Below are 17,753 nucleotides of genomic sequence, written 5' to 3'. Positions count from 1 at the left end.
CAGCTCTGTGGAAACTTTCGGGAAGGTCCTCGAGAAATTGGAATACACACAGACACAAGCGCATCCCTGGCTGGCAAAGGATGCAGACTTGCGTCTCGAATCTACTTGTGCCAGACAACAAAGACCCACAAGAGTTGTTTCCCAGGATGTAACTAAGTATCTGGCAAAGTTAAGCGAAAAAATGGCATCGATCTGAATCTGTCTAGTGGTCGGAGGGTCCGGTGTCATCCATCCCAGGTTTTACGTCTACTGTAGGAAACGCTTCCAGCCAAGCAATAGTTTTGATTGCTTACTGCAACTCTAAGGACTTTTTGATAAGGGATGGGATGTGCAATCCATGAACGACAGCGAGAAAAACAAGTAAAATTGTGCAGGGAAGACATCGCATAGTACGGCCGGGCATAGGATGCAATGAAACATTGAACAGCAGCCGCATGTCTTCGAACTCTCCTTTGTTGTCGGTTTAACTGACAGCAAAAAAAAAGGGGGCAAAAGGTACAGCAGCAGCTGCTTTTTAGAGTTTCGGCGTTTGTGTTTCCCTCTGCTACTTCCGTCGCCATGCTGCACATGTGCGCCGCGCATACTTTCCCTTCGGCGACCGTAGGTAACCTTTACCTGTGTGATGAAGAGCCTTCACGGCGAGCGGAAAAAGTGTGGCCTGCTGCTGCGCAACGCACGTAATGAGCAGCGGTAATGAATGTTTCGGGAATATGCCATAGTACCGGGTGCGGAAGGACCAAGGAAACGGCCGGCTGCGCGCGCGTTTTTGTGTGTGTGTGCGCAAGTACGTCTCTTTATAAGAAAGGTGGATGTGCAGCTTTTTACGATCAACAGTCGAACGCATTTCCCGTCACTGCTACACATCTGTTCGTGCGACAATCAAGCATGGTCCTGTTTGGCCTTGCTATGCTACCGTACCCTTTGTACCGCATGCCAGTCCGTCGCACACACACACACACCTTAGGATATGTGCGTATGTGTTTTTAGGACACAGGAAACAGGATACCAGTGTGAGCCGGTTTTGAGGTAGTTGCGAAAGGTGGCTGGAGACAGCTGAGTGAGCGTGGATGGGTTGGTGTCGTGTATGTGTGTGTGTGTGTGCGTGTAAGGACTAAATGCTTGGATCGTGCGTTTGATTTCTGATAAAGCGAAGAGCGGTTAAAACGTGCCCGGGGCCAGGTAATAGCTTTGGGAAATTATTACAAACGAGTCCTGTTTTGTTATTGTACTGGCGTGTTATGCATCTGTCCTGTCCTCGTGTTGTGACCTGGTGTTGTTGTTGTTGTTGTTGCTCGAGTTCCGGTATCTTAAGATGGGACGGCAAGTACAACGGCAGGACGAACCATGTCAAACTACCAAACGAGGGTTTGGCAACGAGGGTCAACGATTCTTGTCCGCCATGTTGAACTAATTATAATGCTCGGCGCCTAAAATTGAGCTTTCTTCAAAAACAAAACAAAAATGGCGGTTGTAGTATTCTTCAAAGATCCTTAAATTAAATGTCATGGATGCTTCTCCTTCTGCTTGGATCAGTAAGTCTAGTAAGCCATCCAACGGCCGGCGATACCTAGTAGGACAATTACACCAAGAAGAAGAAGAACAGATGGGATTTGAAAATCCCGATCCGGCCGTGTGAAGATCGGGGTCGCTGTCACGACACTACCATAGAGTGACCTGTGTCATGAATTATTTATCTGTTTGAAAAATATCAATCGTCAACAAGGTGCGTCTGATTACCTTAGAGGTGATCAAATTCTGCATTTTTTTAATCCCGGCTACGAAGCTTCTTATATTATTTAAGACCGTACTAAGCAGCTTGGCGCGAATTTTAGTGTCCTAAGGATGATCTAATTAGTCGCTCTAAATGTGGATTATAAGCACTGTGCAACTCCTTCGTACGCAGTAGTGTCACCAGCTCGGCAAATGTAAATGTCACGAGAGACTGAAACAAAAACTAGCTGCCTCAAATACACATTGATTCACATTGTCTTCTTCATTGCGAGAACTTCACGTCTCTTGGAAATTTCTTTAGTTTTATTACAACAAAACTGTCGTCAAAATCCATCAGAAGGGGGTCTTATTCCACAATGGAACTGTGCGAGTGTTCCTGTGAGGTTTGCAAAAATTCTTCCCCATTCAATTCCTTCTACAATAATCACCCAGATTACGGGGTGCTTGAACGATTAAGAAACTCGAGAGAGTATTATGCAGCGCGCTGCTACTGCAAATGCATTTTGATCCATTCTCTACTCAAGGGGGTGGGGGGAAGGGGTTCGTTGCTTGTTGCTCCGTGCTGTCTCATTCGCACGGCAGAGATCCTCTATCGCTGTAGTTCTTCGTTTTGTCTTGCCTTTTTTATTCTTTCTTCTTCACATCACATATTCCCATGTTGCCTAAACGTGTGTGCATGGCAGATCGGCTAAAACATGGTACGGATGAATGCTCTCGCCTTACCGGCAAATTCTCCCATTTGTTGCAGGGTCGGGTGTTCGGGGTTCGAGACGGGTGGTTCTTTGCATGCTATGCCAAAACCAAAAAGTGAGAGTTCGATACGCAAAAAAACCGGGAAAAGAAGGCAGAATAAAAGGGTGACCGAGAGAATCGACCAATCAACGAAACATTTTTGAAGAAGAAACGAAAGTAAAGGATCTCGCGAGTGTGGTTTAATTTTGAAGGATAATAGGATAGCTTTTTTTTACAACAAACCACATAAATGGTAGATATTAGAGTCGGAACTGTCTGAAGGCCGGTTGACGAAGGCTACCCAAGGTTCTAGATCTTGGTCCCTAATCTTGGGCAAATCGTACGATGTGAGATAAGTAGATTTAGTAACCGTTACGTCTAGAGTTTCGTGTTAGTTCAAGAATGATTATATCCGCTCAAGATCCTTGCAATATTTTTACCGACATTGAGTGACCCCTTGATTCGTTCTCAAGAACAGAACTAATCCGTAGGGCCTAGCATCAGTGTAGGGTTCAATTCTGTAGAATATCCTTGAAAGTTATGCTGCAGAACTCTGGCAATCAAGGCTATGCTTCGGAGTTAGTGTAACTGATCTAACAATACATACAAAAAAAACATACTAAACCTGTGCAAGACTAAAGATACAGTAGATTAAGCTGATGTCCTCCTACCCTTTTTGTTGGCGGTCGTCTCTTCAAATGCCGTCTATCATCCGTTTCCTTTATCCTATGTCGTACCTTCTCTGCTACTATCTGCTGGTGGCTCGATGTCTTCATGGGAAACGCCTGGAAGGAAGCAACGAAACATAAGAAAAAATTACTGCACAAAGCAAATGGAGAAGCGAAGCGAACCCTGAAAGAGACGAAACAAAAGGAACAGACAGAAATGGGAGAAAAAAAAACCACGTGCTTTTCAAGACGTTCCAACTGGCTGCCGCACACAGCCATTTACCACCAGTTCTACCACCAACCACCGGTGTGCGATGCGTTCTCAAGGCGAAATGGAGAGTAGCATTAGCATTTGCAGGGGTTTTGTGCGTACATTTTGATCAGGTAAATTGAAGACTTAGTGTCCGAGAAAAGCTATCTTTGAGCTCACTTCTGTAAGGAGAACAATAGTAACAAACCAATCTGAAGCTACAAGGTTCTGCCTGCAAGGGTTTCGTCTCAATGTCTCAATTTAACCGTTGCATCCCCGGGACCCCAGATTCACCACCTAGCCGGCAGCTGTTGTGGCTGTTCGGGCGAATCGTGTCTTGGTGCTTCAAGAAACTGGGAACCCTGCATCCTGGCCGAGATGATCCACATTGCATGTGCGTAAGAGCGAGTTAAACATCTAATTATCAACGTTTCCTCCTTCTTCTTCGCAATGTTCCCAGCGCACACCAGCTGCTCGGCTGCCGGGCAACATAGGAGCATAACCGCATAAGCTCACACATACACAGACAGCCGCCCTACTGAGCTACAGACGCAGACGACGACGTATGGTCTGATTTGCGGAGGTCCGCTGGATCCGTTGCGTTCCGAGGCTTCTTTGCGGGATCCGACCGCGCGCGCACTGCTACCGGCAATTCTTGCTCGGCTGCGCACGGTCCACGAGTGTCTCACTCATTCGTACAATGGCTGCCAAGACGTGCGGATCTCCGTCGTGCCGCCGTAGTGTGTAATACCGTGTTGCGAAGCGTTAAGCGTGACTGTTCAATGTTTGGTGCGCAATATTAATACCACACATGCGTACTTTCTTAACCGTGGGCTTCTCTAATCGCATCGAGGCGCGTGTACGCTTGCTGCCGAAAGCGGAGCGTGTTACCTTGGGAAGGAATATCTTCATCACCCGGTGTCCGGTAGTCAAAAAGTGTGTGGTGTGATCGCGTTTCGAAGGAGGAAATAAAACAAAGAAGCAAATGAAATAACCGCAAATATTCCCTTGACGGTGCGGGCCGCTTCCTCTACGTTTCATGGTTAGTTTCGTGGTTGTTCTAATGCTGATGCCTTGTCCTTAAATGTGGAGCGACGCTTACAGCAATGTTTTGTAGTGTGATTTTTTTTGGGTGTATAAATGTTTGCGTATTACAAATATCCTCTAGCTGATTTTAGACAGTTTGAAAGAAAAATCCAAGCGTCCTTGCGTACTCAAAATCCTGTTCAGAGATAGTCGAAACGGAAGTTTTCAAAGAATCCTAAGAACAGTTTTAGCGAACTTGGTGCAAAGCCTCAATTCAGAGTTCCGAACCACAAATTCTGATAATCAGCAAGATATCCTGATAGTGAAGCGATACATCCGAGACATCCCAACCACCCGATCAACCAACGATCCATGCGAAACCAATCAAAGTGACGAATAACGTTCAAAGCGGATCGGCATTATACATCGATTACATGTGGAATGAAGAACACCAAAGAAGATCATAAAACGCGCTCGTAACAGATGATCACTAGTTACAGTTTCCCATCAACACAAACAAAAAACTAGCCAAAGAAGCTGGTATGGTTGGCTGATGTTAAATGTCTGGCACTTTTTTGCGTTTTTTTTTTTAGGGGAATACTGGAAGCGCTTCTAGAAGAGTGAGTAGCGATTCCGGAAGAGAAAACGGTTTGGAGACTCTTGACGTAGTTCGCAGATGAAGAATTAAAATGTGTTTTTGCAACATCATAGAGCGGGTTGGTAGGGTTGGCAGGCCGGATAATTTGCTTTGTTCAACGCACCACGATTATAAGAACTCGCGTGGTTAGGACCTATGACTAGCCGGTTTCGTGATGAACTCTGTGTAAAGATAAAGTCGTCCGGGTGTAAATTCGTTCTCTATTTGGCTTAGCGACCTAGCAAGTCATGCCTGGACTACTAGGACTTACCGACTTGAGCTGGTACCACATAGTTGGATAGTCCCGGTGATGAGACGACAACGGCACCGGTGTTCACACGGTAGAAGGAAAGTTCTATTCACATCCGGACGGTTCCCTCGCAGTGAGGACTAACTTTCCAACTACGTGGTATCAGCAAAACTAGTAGGCCATTAAATGGCCGGTGTGACCAGACGGGATTGTTAAGCCATCTGGATGGGATTTAACCTCGGTCCTGCCATATGAAGAGTGGAGTCGCTGTCAGTTCTACCACCGGTCCGCCTCATCCACATCCATGAATCCCCTAGCGCATGTCCAACAATCTTTTTTACTCAACTCTCTATAGGAATCATGCATTAAGCATTCAACTATCTTTCTAACGTGTATTGTTGTCTCTTCTTTTGTTTTTTTTTAGGGCTGCACATCGGCAAACAATAAATTAGCGTAAAGATCCGTCAAACTTTCAGCCAGCGTCGACTCGGGGAACAAAGAGCAATAGCCATTTCTATCGATAGCAACTAATATAACCGAAGCAATTTGTAACGCCCTGCAACGTGCATTCGTTCCACGCACCCGCACACATTCATTTCCCGTGAGAACTATTGCCTTCATCGTGCGGCCAAAGCAGGATCGCCGTGTAGTGTGGCGAGAATGGATGATTTTTCACTAGCCTTCGACGACAATCGTCAGTCGCTGTCGGTTGCAACGGCTGCCACCACGCTAGCACAGCTGACATCCCAGTTCGATGATCTCCATCTTGGGAATGGTGATGTGGCAACGGCCAGCCTACTGAACGGTCTGGTGGGCAGTGGGCTCAGCAGTATCAGTGGCTTACACAGTCATCATCACCATACGCTTGCATCGCTGGCCGGACCGGATGGTGGGCTGATCGATCGGCACCATCATCTGAACGGTGGAATTGGCAATGGCTGCAGTACTGGTGGTACCGGTGGTGGACAAACGGGCAACACGCCCACGAACGTTCTGGATACGTTTGTGGCGATGGTTAGCGGGCTGACTGGTGTGTGTGCGAATGGCGGTGTCACGAATGGCGGTGGGAACGGTATCACGCAACAGGGTGGAGGTGGTGCTGGCGGGAGTGGTGGTGGTGGCGGTGGCAATAACACCACCAACACAAGCAACTCCCTGACCAGCGGCAACAGCAAGCTCGAGGAGCGTCCGGTAAAGTACAAGTCGCACACCGAATGTGTCCCAGTACCATCTTCCGAGCACGTGGCAGAAATCGTTGGCCGACAAGGATGCAAGATAAAGGCACTGCGGGCTAAGACGAACACCTTCATCAAGACACCGATCAGGGGCGAAGAACCGATCTTCGTCATTACCGGCACGAAGGAGGATGTGACGCGCGCGAAGCAGGAAATCCTATCTGCGGCCGATCACTTCAGCACGTTGCGTTCGTCGAAGAAGCAGGCAATAGCGCTGCTGGCCGAGAGTCGCAATATGCTCGGATACAGCATGCCGGACGAGATCACGATCCAGATCAGGGTGCCGCAGAAGGTGGTAGGGTTAGTAGTCGGTCCGAAGGGTGCCACGATCAAGAACATTCAGCTCAAGACAAACACCTACATCATCACGCCGAAACGCAACCAGGAGTCGGTGTTTGAGATAACGGGGCTGCCGACGAACGTACATACGGCCCGGCAGCTGATCGAAGAACACATCGCAACACGGGCTGGCACAACGTCGGCTTCCGCCGGTGGTGGTGGCGGTGGCAACGGCGGTGGAGGTAGTAGTGCCGGCAGTGGTTCGAGCAGTAGTAGCAGCAGTAGCAGCACCACCAGCTCCAGCGGATCGTCTTCCTCCTCGTCCGGGCATGGTATCGGTACGGGCGGCCTTAGCCGTTCCGGTTCGTCCAGCGTTGCCAGCAATGGCAATGGGCCCAACTTGGGCTGCCTGTCGGGTAGCGTTACCGGTAGTGCCGGCTCACTAATCGGCGGCTTTCTTGGTGGGGCCGGTGGCAACGGTCTGCTGAATGGGAACCAGTACCATCACACGCACCATCACCATCATCTGCAGGAGCAGCATCACCATCATCAGCAACATCATCATCATCATCATAATAATCATCACCATCAGGGGACGCTACTGACTAGTGGCCTGTCGAGTGCCTTGAACGACGGTGGTAGTAACGGTGGTCTGCTCGGTGGTATCGGTGAGCACGACTTCGAGGGCAATCAGTTCATCATCGAGAATCTGCTCGAGTACTTCAACAACATGTCCGGCACGAACGCGTACAGCTCGCCAACGTCGATGGGCGGTACCGGGGGTGGACCGGGCAGCGGTACCGGTGTCGGCACGGAACACATTCCCGACTTCCGCAGCATCTGGGAGAACCTGAGTGAAAGTCAAACGTCCGGCACGACGACCGATACGGACAATTCGTCGCTCGTCTGGACGCTGCCATCCTCGCCGAGAAACTCCGTGTCTTACAGTCCGGATGACTTTATATTTCAACGATAATTTCGGCTCGGTGCGTCGTTGAAGGAATGCTTCATATTTTAATTTGTTTCCCTTAAGTTTGTTTCGCTGCACAAACTGATCGAAGCGTATCCATGCACAAGCAATATCCTGCTGGAGGCGTTGCTTGTAGAGAGGGAGTGTATTGGAGGAGATCGCGCCTCCCGTGCAAATCGTGAATGGAATTTTTAAGATAGGTGCAAGGAAAGTCGCGCTGCAAACTTGGATCGTACCAGAATGATAATAATAGCGACTGTTGAGCATTGAATCCCAGATATCCAGGGCAGCCAGACTACGATCGGTCGACGCTCAAAGTGTACAGAAAATCCTATCGCATTCACAGACAAGTTATAAGCTAGTTCGTTTTGATCGTGTGTACGTACACCCCACAGTTGTTAGTCGATTTAGTCGATCATGTGAGTTGCTTTTCGAATTGTTTCTATTTTTATTACCATTTTTTTTTATGATACTTTGTTTCGATTATTCGTTTTATATTGTTTTTGGAAATTATTGTTCCCGGTGTATGATTAGTCGTGTGTGTAATCGCGGGCAATTTCTATAGTTCGGGCGACTATTTCGCTTCTTCGTCGGTAGAATACTTTTATGTGAGATATTGTTATGCGTTGCTAAATTGCTCTGGTGCTGGCGAGAACCAACGCTACTAGCGCTATCGGAAACTATCTAGGAATCTATCTAGATCCAGTACCGTTTGGCCAGAGCAACGAGCAGCAAGATAGTTTTGTTGTGAGTTGATATCGGCTAAGTTTAATTATTTTTATTGTTGTAGTATGTGGCGTCCCAAACAAAAGAAATGTTATCGATTAATAAGGCACTTGAAAACTTACAGCAAGCTGAGAAAGACAGAGAGAGAAAGAGAAAGAGAGAGAGAGAGAGAGAGAGAGAGAGAGAGAGAGAGAGAGAGAGAGCTATTAGCTGGGTAGGAAGCGGAAAAAATGATAATGATCAACTTACATTTAGAATTCACTCACTCACAGGCGATATGGAAGATGAAGACCATATCGAATCGAGGCCTTCAACGCGAGTTCCAGCGAACACATTTATCCAGGTCCAACACTTTACAGCCGCTTTAGCCGACGCCTCGTCATTACGCGAGGCCCCTTATTGCAGACGGATTTTGTCAGTTCTTCGGCGTGCTGATGTTTCAGTAAAGCTGGTAAAGAAGGTATTTTCAATTACCAACACTGTGTCCAACTCACACAGAATTCTCAAAAACTCAAGCAAGTTTCTCGAACTTTTCGTCATTTTTTTCTTTTTTTCTCGAACTTTTCGTCAAGTCTTTCCCAGACATCTTGGTACGTCAGCTGGACGAAGTTGTGGAATCGTTAGTAAGAGCGCTTTGAAAGTTTGCAAATCTTACAATCCCAGATTATAGTTAGGCTAATCAGGACGTTTTTTTTCTCTTCTTGGCTTAACGACCGTAAGGTCATGCCGGCCATCGAATGGTTTACTAGACAGGATATACTAAACGTTATTTCTGAGGTGCAACTCGACAATAATCCCAGCTATCTTACCACAAACTTTCTTTCTCTCTCCTCATATATATATATATATATATATATATATATATATATATATATATATATACATATGAGCTCTCCTGTTTGTATATGCGTGCAGCGATCCAGTTACAAGCCAGTCAAAAGGATGATATTTATCGTAGACAGTTAAGAGACTACAGATTGTGTGTGTGTGAAACAAACAGAGGTACAGACAGGCCATGGTTTACATCGCGAAATGGAGAAAAAAAAAACCGAATCACAAAGGTTATCGATTATTTCTCAATGCTGATTGTTCTTAACTTAACAATTAATGGAAGGATCGCCATGTTTATCATATTTGTATGTGTGTGACTGAGTGCATCATTTGTGTAATCATGTAGTAAGAGTACTTCATCAACTTCTTGCATACACACATTCACACACATACATCCATCAAAATGTTTTAGTAGGGAAAGCGATTTCTTATAAGTAAATACATAAACGATACTGTCCGGGGCTAAAAGACACAGGAAGAATCAGCAGAGGTATAGCAGAAGTATAAATCGTGTATAGATGAAATATTTAACATTAATTTATACAACAACAAACATATATTTATATATATGGATGCCTAATAGAGATGTCAGAATAAGGCAACATAAACGAAACAGGGGACATCAATATTTGATTGATCACACTAGCAAGGGAGATGAGGGAGATAAAAGCGCGAATGAAGCGAATTAGATGAAGTATAATGTTTGTTAGGTTTGCTTTACGTTCTATTAGTATTGACCCTTAGGATCGGCATCGTGTTACGAACGATCGGTCCGACACAATGTTATGGACCTTCATCCGAGGTTCAGTTTAGTTTCGCTTATAATTTGGAAAGCAGATCAGAGCCAATCTGTTCGTCAATAGGAGCTCTACAAGCGGGGCGCCATATTTGTGATGCTTAAGACATATGGGCGAAAGCTAAACGACTAAAGGATGGAGGTTTTCTTTTGCCTGCTAAAGCTGGATTTTAAATTCGTTCGCTAATTTTTGTAACCGATGCAGCCAAGCCGGACGTGAATGGTTAATTTATTTTCTGCATAGTTTATTTTTATTATTCGGAGAGTATTTATCGCATCTGTATCGGGATGGTGTAAAACGTGACCAGACAGATACACCGTGCCGGAGACGCGTTATCAGTGATGAAGTGCTTAAATAGCAGGATAGATAGATAGTTACATAGTGAGGGTGCGGGATGGCACACGTGCGTATGGTGCGAATATTAGTCCAGAGAATTATATGAAACTGAACGGGGAAACTTGAGCGAAAGCCACAACCATTTGCCAAGGCGCTTACAAACTAATCAAACATTAAGTGCGGAGTGCGAAACCGCGATATAACACACAAAGGAAAACAAAGAGTGAAAATATTATTATAAAATATATATATATGTTAATCTTCATCAAATGCATTATGAGAAAAGTTCTCTCTCGCGCGTAATTTAGACGACCGGGAAGTTTCACACCCCAACACAGAGAAGCAGCTAATTACAACACATTCGATCTTATACTTTTAAAATGGACTCTAAACAAAATGCTTACCGTACGAACTTTGCATTCGCCATAAAAACCAGCTTAGGAAAAGATTGTTCAGAATCAGTTTCGTACCGGCCTTTTTGCGGTGTACTAGGTCATGCGTTGTTGCACACTACTCTGCGGATCTCCGCACGCATTGTGGTTGCATTTAGTATATTTAATCTCTGCTGCCGGACTGACCGGTCGTCTTAAAAGGGAGTCACCATTCATAAGAGAGAGAAAGAGAAAAAGGAGAACTGGTAGACGGACGTGTAAACAATGTGGTACCAAAACTAATAAGAAAACGAATAATTATGATAACCCAGCTTAAGAAAGGCACCGGTTTGTATGTGTGTGTGCGTGTGAGAGAGAGAGAGAGAGAGAGAGAGAGGGAGAGAGAAAGAAGAGAATACTAGAAGACAGAGAAATTCGTAAGAAAGATGTAATAAAATTGTATGTAATATTAAAATCAACCGCAGCGATACACAAAAGGTATAAACACATACAAACAGTGACACACAAACGTACACAAAAGCAGTTTATTTTTATAGCAACAAAACATTTAAAGCATTTAACACAAATATAACATGGTAAGGAAAATGAGTGTGTGAAGAAAATGAGAAAGATGAGAAAAAATATATATATAATCAATAAAATATAACTAAAATTGGCTTCCGAGAGAGAAGAAGAAGGAGAGAAGAGTGAAAAAGAAAATAGAAGAGACGTGAAACACGAAAGGAGCTAAGTTAGTGGTGGAAAGTAAAAAAAAAACGTGAGGTTAACGCGCTCCTTCTCTGCCACCGGTAGTACTGTGTTCCATTTATCTCTGGGAAATTGCAGAGGTAAAGCGAGAAGCGAAAAAAAAAGCGAACGAATAAAAAAGAAAATAATAAGAGATTAAAGAAGAGAAAAGATATTAAATATTCCTATACAGATATGCATATATATATATATATAGTATATAAATATATTTATGTACAGATATATTGCGTAGGCTGTAGAGCGATTGCGTTTCAACGTTTTATGCTCCTATATTTTGTGTTTTTGGCTTTCGATTTTGAGTTATCAAACAAAACAAAACAAACATATTGAGGGGAAACGATTAAAGAAGATAAGCAATTGACAGATAAAGCTCGCATAACTCAGAGCGTCGCATGATGAAATGGCTTCGAGTAGTAAGTAGCTACTGCTACTACTGGTACACATGACAGATGGACGAAATAGTAGTCTAACGTGCCACATACGCGTGTATTCCCGAGTCGGATAATACCTAGAACAGTTTCACATTAAGATGATTAGTCAGATTTTAAAATTTATACCCCAAGAAAAGAAACTGCCCCGTTTCGGTCGCCATTCTTACCGTTCAAACATTCTGTTTGTAGTAGCAATCGAACAAACCCGTCGTCTAAAAAGGCTTCTACGTTTCTGCAGAGTAGGTCACACTTGTAGATGTCTGTAAGATCAAGGTCTATTTTCATTTCTTCCCCCCCCCCCACCCCTTCCTTCCCTTAATTTTAATTCAGCTAGAAATTAACCACTTAATAAGGATATGAACACTTCCAATTCTATGAACACAAACACACATCCCATCCTCATCCAACATACATATGCAAAAAATATATAAAAACATAGCTGTCGAAAAGGGATTCTGCCGGCGCCATATTTGTCAACAGTGTATGTGACAGCAATCAAAGCAGATCAAGCGAGTTGAGCAGATTCCGATCGGAAAGGACTGTCGAAAGGGAGAAGTCGAAGCGCGAAACGTTAAAGAAAAGGGTGCAAAGGCTAGCGGCTAAACGGCAACATAACATATATGATAATTTACCATAATAACTAACTAGTAGGGATATCACCTTATAGATTTGTTGTCTGTGTCGATACGTTTTATAATGTTTCTTTGTATTTATATGGAGTTTATAACGAACGTAGCGTATTACTCAAGCCCAGATCGTTTTCATCCGTGGTTCGTAAATATATCCTAACCTTAACTGTAATGTGTAGAGTGTGCGGAGGAACTCCCTAGCTATCCTGCAGGAAATATCATTTGTACGAATTACAGTCATCTTAGCAAAGAAAAGAAAAAAAAAAGAACACACAGAAGGGATACTCACTACCCCCCTTCTCTAATGCTAACCATATATGGATGCACTTCCGCTCCGAGATATAATGCATGTGTACGTGTGCTCTAATTAACTGATAACTTCTCAACATCATCTGTCTAGTATATATCCCATCATTGTGACAAATTTACCGGTGGAATGTACTTTTTTGCGTCAAAGCGTTGTATAATTACCTCATTGGGTAGGTTATCTACTGAAATTGCGTATTGGCGTGTGTGAGGAGAGCTATTTTCGTTTCTTCCTTTGTTTGGTAGTGTAGTTCTTAGTGAATGTGCAATGTTTGTGTTTGATAACAATGCCGATACATGACAAAACCGGGCCCCCAATTAATTTTTTCCAAATGCTACCACTATCAATTTATGGTATCATTTTTTGTTCGAATCGGACCTTTTTTTATTGACTATAAAACAAAGAAAAGAAGAGATCTGGCAAGCCGAATTTGCTAGTACTAATTACACAAGACACTAGCGACTTTGTGGAGCACTCTAGCTGTCAGTACACTTAGCAGGTGACAGTTGTTAGCGGTCAGATAGAATTGGAATATACGTAGCTAGTACTGATGGCCTCATGTTGATCTGACCGAAAAAGATTTTCAACTGACACTTTGCAAGTATCTAGTATCTCGTTAGTAATGGTGTAGTACTCTCGGTTGCTATTGAATGGTATAATAATTTTGACAGCCTAAAATTAAGGCCACACTCATCGTACATGCATGTCTATCGATTGGTAGAGTCGTAAAAATTGCGTAATTAGTACGTATATTCTTCCAACACTCACACACACACACATTCTGACAGGAGCACAGTTAAACATGTGGTACGTCGAAAAGAGAACAAAAAAGAAAATCATCACGCCCCTATATACGTTTGATTTGTTTGGTACATTGTATTGAAACATAAAAGTCTGACAATGGTTATTGCTTAGGTTAGGACAACGTAAGACAGAGAAGAAAAAAACAGAGTATTCTATGGGAAAATAAAAACAGAAAATATAGAAGAAGAGAAAGAAAAGGCAAAGAGTAAACTAATAAGCAAATAAATGATGGAGCAAATGTGACACGCAAAAAAGATTAACCCCAGCAAAGCAGAAAGAAGCATACGGTAACTAGTGGTATAAAAAGAAGGAAAACAAAACATAAATAACGAAATATTCAGGTTTGTGAGAGAAATTCTACAACTACTGATCGAGAGCGACACCGCTGGTGCGCTTTCCTTGTGTGTTGGTAGGAAGAGACGACTTAGACTAAAGCAACTTTTCAAAAAGATATGGTAAGAAAACGAAAAAAAAAAACAAAACAAACAAGCAAAAGTCCAATCCCAACATAGGATTTGGCACACACAGAGAAGCATATTATTAACTTATAATTATACCGTAACTAATCCAGCAATATTACGACTGTAATGTTTTTTATATATTTCTCTCAAACCCCAACAAGTACACACAACCAAACATATACACACGCACACAGCAGCGTCTGGTGGGAAATGTGTGAGAAAAAAAAATTGCAATACAATTTCAAAAGTTTCAAACCCCGAAACGGAAACCGAAAAACTGTTCATTTTAACAGATGCGTGTGCGCTCTTCTTTTCCTAGAACCAAAGAAAAGGAGCGTAGGAGAGACAAACAAAAAACATAGAAAAAAAAGAAAACCAAACTGCGTCAAGGGCACGAAGCTAAAGATAAGAAGTAAAACATTATCGATAAACGATAAGAGCTCAATTTTATATCGAAATTTATATACATACTTGGTAGATAAACTAACAAAGAGAGCAAAAAAAAAGGAAAAAAGAGAAGAACTATAAGAAATTTAACGATAAAGCAATAGACGACGATGATGGCAAAAGAAAAACAAAACACGATGAATGAAAAAAAAAGAAAACCAAAAGCAAATGCAAAACAAACACACACAGACATTACCTAAAAATTAGCCTACAAGCAAAAAGCTGTGTTTGTTGCACCGCTCTGGTGCCCTTGTTATGTGGACAAGTTCAGTTAACAACTGTCGCTTTGTTATTCATTGCTTTTAGATTCGTTTTTACATTTTTCTCACGAAAATTGTTCATCATATAGTCAAACTGAGTGTTTTACCATTAATTTAAACGAGCTCCTTTTTTTTTTTTTATTAAACTACGATCGTAATATCATCCTCATATCTTCTAATCAATTGAAATTGTTATGAGAAATTCAATTCGGAGCTCTTTCCTTACAGACTCATGCGTTGGCAGCGGGACAACTATTCGGGCTTTCGATTAATTAGTTTGCATGGAATTGATTGTACTTTATGCGATCTTATCGGATATCGGACAGTCTTGTCAGGGTTTTGAGGCACATAGTTACAAGTCCGTGAAGGAACTTTGCAATGGTATAGGGGAATCTTACATACCGTTTGGGGAAATTTACAATCTGCTGTGGTTTAAAGAAACGATTAAATGTATATTCAATTAAGTCAGTATGGCAGGGTTGTAAAAACCATAGCTGATTGCAAAGCTCCCCTATTTGCATGAAAGATTTCTTTGTTTGTTTGCAACGCTCTCATAACGTGCGTGCAACATAGCACTATCCGCTTGAAACTTTCTCCTGAGTGATTTAAAAAAATCATCGTAAGAAACCCTGTATGTTGGGAAGGCAGATTCTCGAAAGCAACCGCTTCTACTCCATCGCTCAAACCACCCATTCCTTTCCCTTTACCTGGTTGTAGTGCCTAAGAAGTAACAGGACAAAAATGGCCAGACAAAACAGAAGCGCACATAATATCGAACATTGGGCACGAAAAAGGTACAGGATGCGGCAAACGTGTTGAGATTTTCAATATTGAGATTTGAACCCTATAAAGCAATAGTATCAACGCTTTCGGGTGCAATTAAGTTAGTAAGGTTTGATGCAATAAAAATACACTATTCGTACGCCATTTTTATCAGTACCATTTTGAAGGCAATGCAGGAAGCTAAGACACCTGGTGTGGGGATAGATCTTCAATTTCGACTGCAAAGTTTGAGTACTTGTAAACGTATGTGTAAAAAAGGCAGGTTATGGTGCCAGAATACTAGGAGTCCTCGTGTTCTCGGACCAAAACTGTATGCTTGGCATGAGCCGATCCTGCTATATGACGTGTGACATGACGCTCCATCTTGTAGTAGGACAACTTTTTGATCTTAGTAAACGAGTACACCTCGAACATCAACTTCTGTAAAAATAGGATATTTCTTGGAATTGTTGGGTTGGGATCCACTACAAACGATCAATCATTTTCGATGTTTTTTTCCTTCTCTCTGCCATACCCTGTGCTATCAACATGTTACCCATCTTCCTAACCAATGCAAATGTCCTCAAACTTACTTTTACTGTTACTGGTGTAGCTAAGTAGTATAATTTCACTCATCACACTCAAATTTTCTCTCATTTTTGCTTTCACGTCTAACATTTCCATTGAACGCTCGGAAGAGTAATTCGCAAAAAGAAGCAAAAAAAGGGATAATAAAAGGTATTAGTATTAAAACATAATGCAGACACCTTTATAAGAAAGGTGAGGTAATAATAATGAAGAGGGCAGACGTTTTGTACGAATAGTCAAATCAAATTAGTAGTGAAGAGGGTGGCAGCAAATGAAGAGTAAGATGAATTAATCAACGCCCCCTCCCCCGGGAGAAAACAATTGCACGGAAATGGGAGATCGATAGTTTTTAGTATACAATATACCAATCACGAAGCAATGCCCTCGAAATCTGATGACTGGATAGAAAAATATATAATTATACATAAGAGGAATAATACTCGTCGGTGACGTTCATCATCATCTTCACACAAGCTCATGCATACAGTGCTAGTAAACTGAATAAGTAAACCTTACTAGACACATCCTGCCACGCATGTGTGGTCAGTAACAATTTCATTAAAGAAAATACACAAACTCACAACCAAAACCCATTAGTGTACACCCGGAGTTGAGTACATCCATACAGCGAATAAAGAAAGACAAGAAAGAAAAGAAAAGGACGCAAGGTGTCGACCAAAGGAATTCCCATTCGCAAGTTAAAAAAAGAAGTAAACCAAAAAATACACACAAATATAGACGCAGAAGGGTGGGAGAGTCGTACAAGACGAAGAAGACTGTAATGCACTACTCCTAAAAAAAACGTTGTATGGGAAGTATTTAGAACAAGTGAACGCGTGAAACAGAATATCTAATAAAAATCTTATAAATTAGATCCAACGTACTCGTTACGGTGTTGTGCTACTGTGTACGATTGAGAACATACGATGATAGTCTTGTGTATATCAGAGAGTTTCACTTTATTGTTCTAGAGAATCTTCAGAGCTGAGGATTATTTTCTGTTTCCTGGCTTAATGACATACTAGGTCACGGATGCCATCGAAAAGCTTACTAGACTTATTGATAGCACGTAGTTGGATACTTAGTTCTCACTACGATGGAACGGCGAAGACCTCAGAAAATCTTCCTATAACCTGTTTTTTTGTGATTATCTTGCTGTTAAGAAATAAGGACTCGGTGAAGCTATCGCTTCATCTTATCCTTAAAAGATTTTGAGAAGTGTTTGAACCGCACATCTTTTTGTGGAATATTCCATCCAGATCAGATCCACTCTCCATCCAAAACTTTTCCAGTTATTAAAAAAAAAGAAAACTAGTGGGTCTTTTGTACGGTTACGCACTGTATTGCCTATTTTATCGTGGAGGTTTGCTGTCATTGCATACTTTTGTTTTACTGTCTATAATACAACAACAAACATAATTTTAACTCTTCAACACGATCTGATTTGTTGTAGTTGA

The 17,753-nt window shown here is 42.5% G+C and overlaps 4 protein-coding genes across 4 annotated transcripts in view; 2 read left to right on the top strand and 2 right to left on the bottom strand.

Moving 5' to 3' along the window:
- LOC126566766 (inositol polyphosphate-4-phosphatase type I A) overlaps positions 1 to 11,245 on the top strand; it is a 167,880-nt gene extending 156,635 nt beyond the window's left edge. The window contains exon 6 of the mRNA XM_050223302.1: positions 11,221 to 11,245. The gene's annotated coding sequence lies outside the window, so the exon portion shown is untranslated. The remainder of the gene's footprint in view (positions 1 to 11,220) is intronic.
- The window catches only part of LOC126568348 (vacuolar protein sorting-associated protein 16 homolog), a 335,612-nt gene that overhangs the window by 60,414 nt on the left and 257,445 nt on the right, over positions 1 to 17,753 (bottom strand). The window lies entirely within an intron of this gene.
- LOC126559745 (GATA zinc finger domain-containing protein 1-like) overlaps positions 1 to 17,753 on the bottom strand; it is a 357,373-nt gene that overhangs the window by 156,233 nt on the left and 183,387 nt on the right. The window lies entirely within an intron of this gene.
- Positions 5,955 to 7,785, top strand: LOC126556584 (midnolin homolog). Its single transcript, XM_050211915.1, has one exon. It carries the CDS (start codon positions 5,955 to 5,957, stop codon positions 7,782 to 7,784), a length of 1,830 nt encoding a protein of 609 aa, XP_050067872.1. The 3' UTR covers position 7,785.

The sequence above is a fragment of the Anopheles maculipalpis genome, chromosome X (assembly GCF_943734695.1).
Source record: "Anopheles maculipalpis chromosome X, idAnoMacuDA_375_x, whole genome shotgun sequence".
Taxonomy (NCBI): domain Eukaryota; kingdom Metazoa; phylum Arthropoda; class Insecta; order Diptera; family Culicidae; genus Anopheles; species Anopheles maculipalpis.
The sequence above is the reverse complement of the archived record's forward strand: the minus strand, read 5'-3'. Positions and strand labels throughout refer to the sequence as shown.

Coding starts and splice junctions, on each gene's coding strand:
- LOC126556584 (XM_050211915.1), top strand. CDS start 5,955: ATGGATGATTTTTCACTAGCCTTCGACGACAATCGTCAGTCGCTGTCG.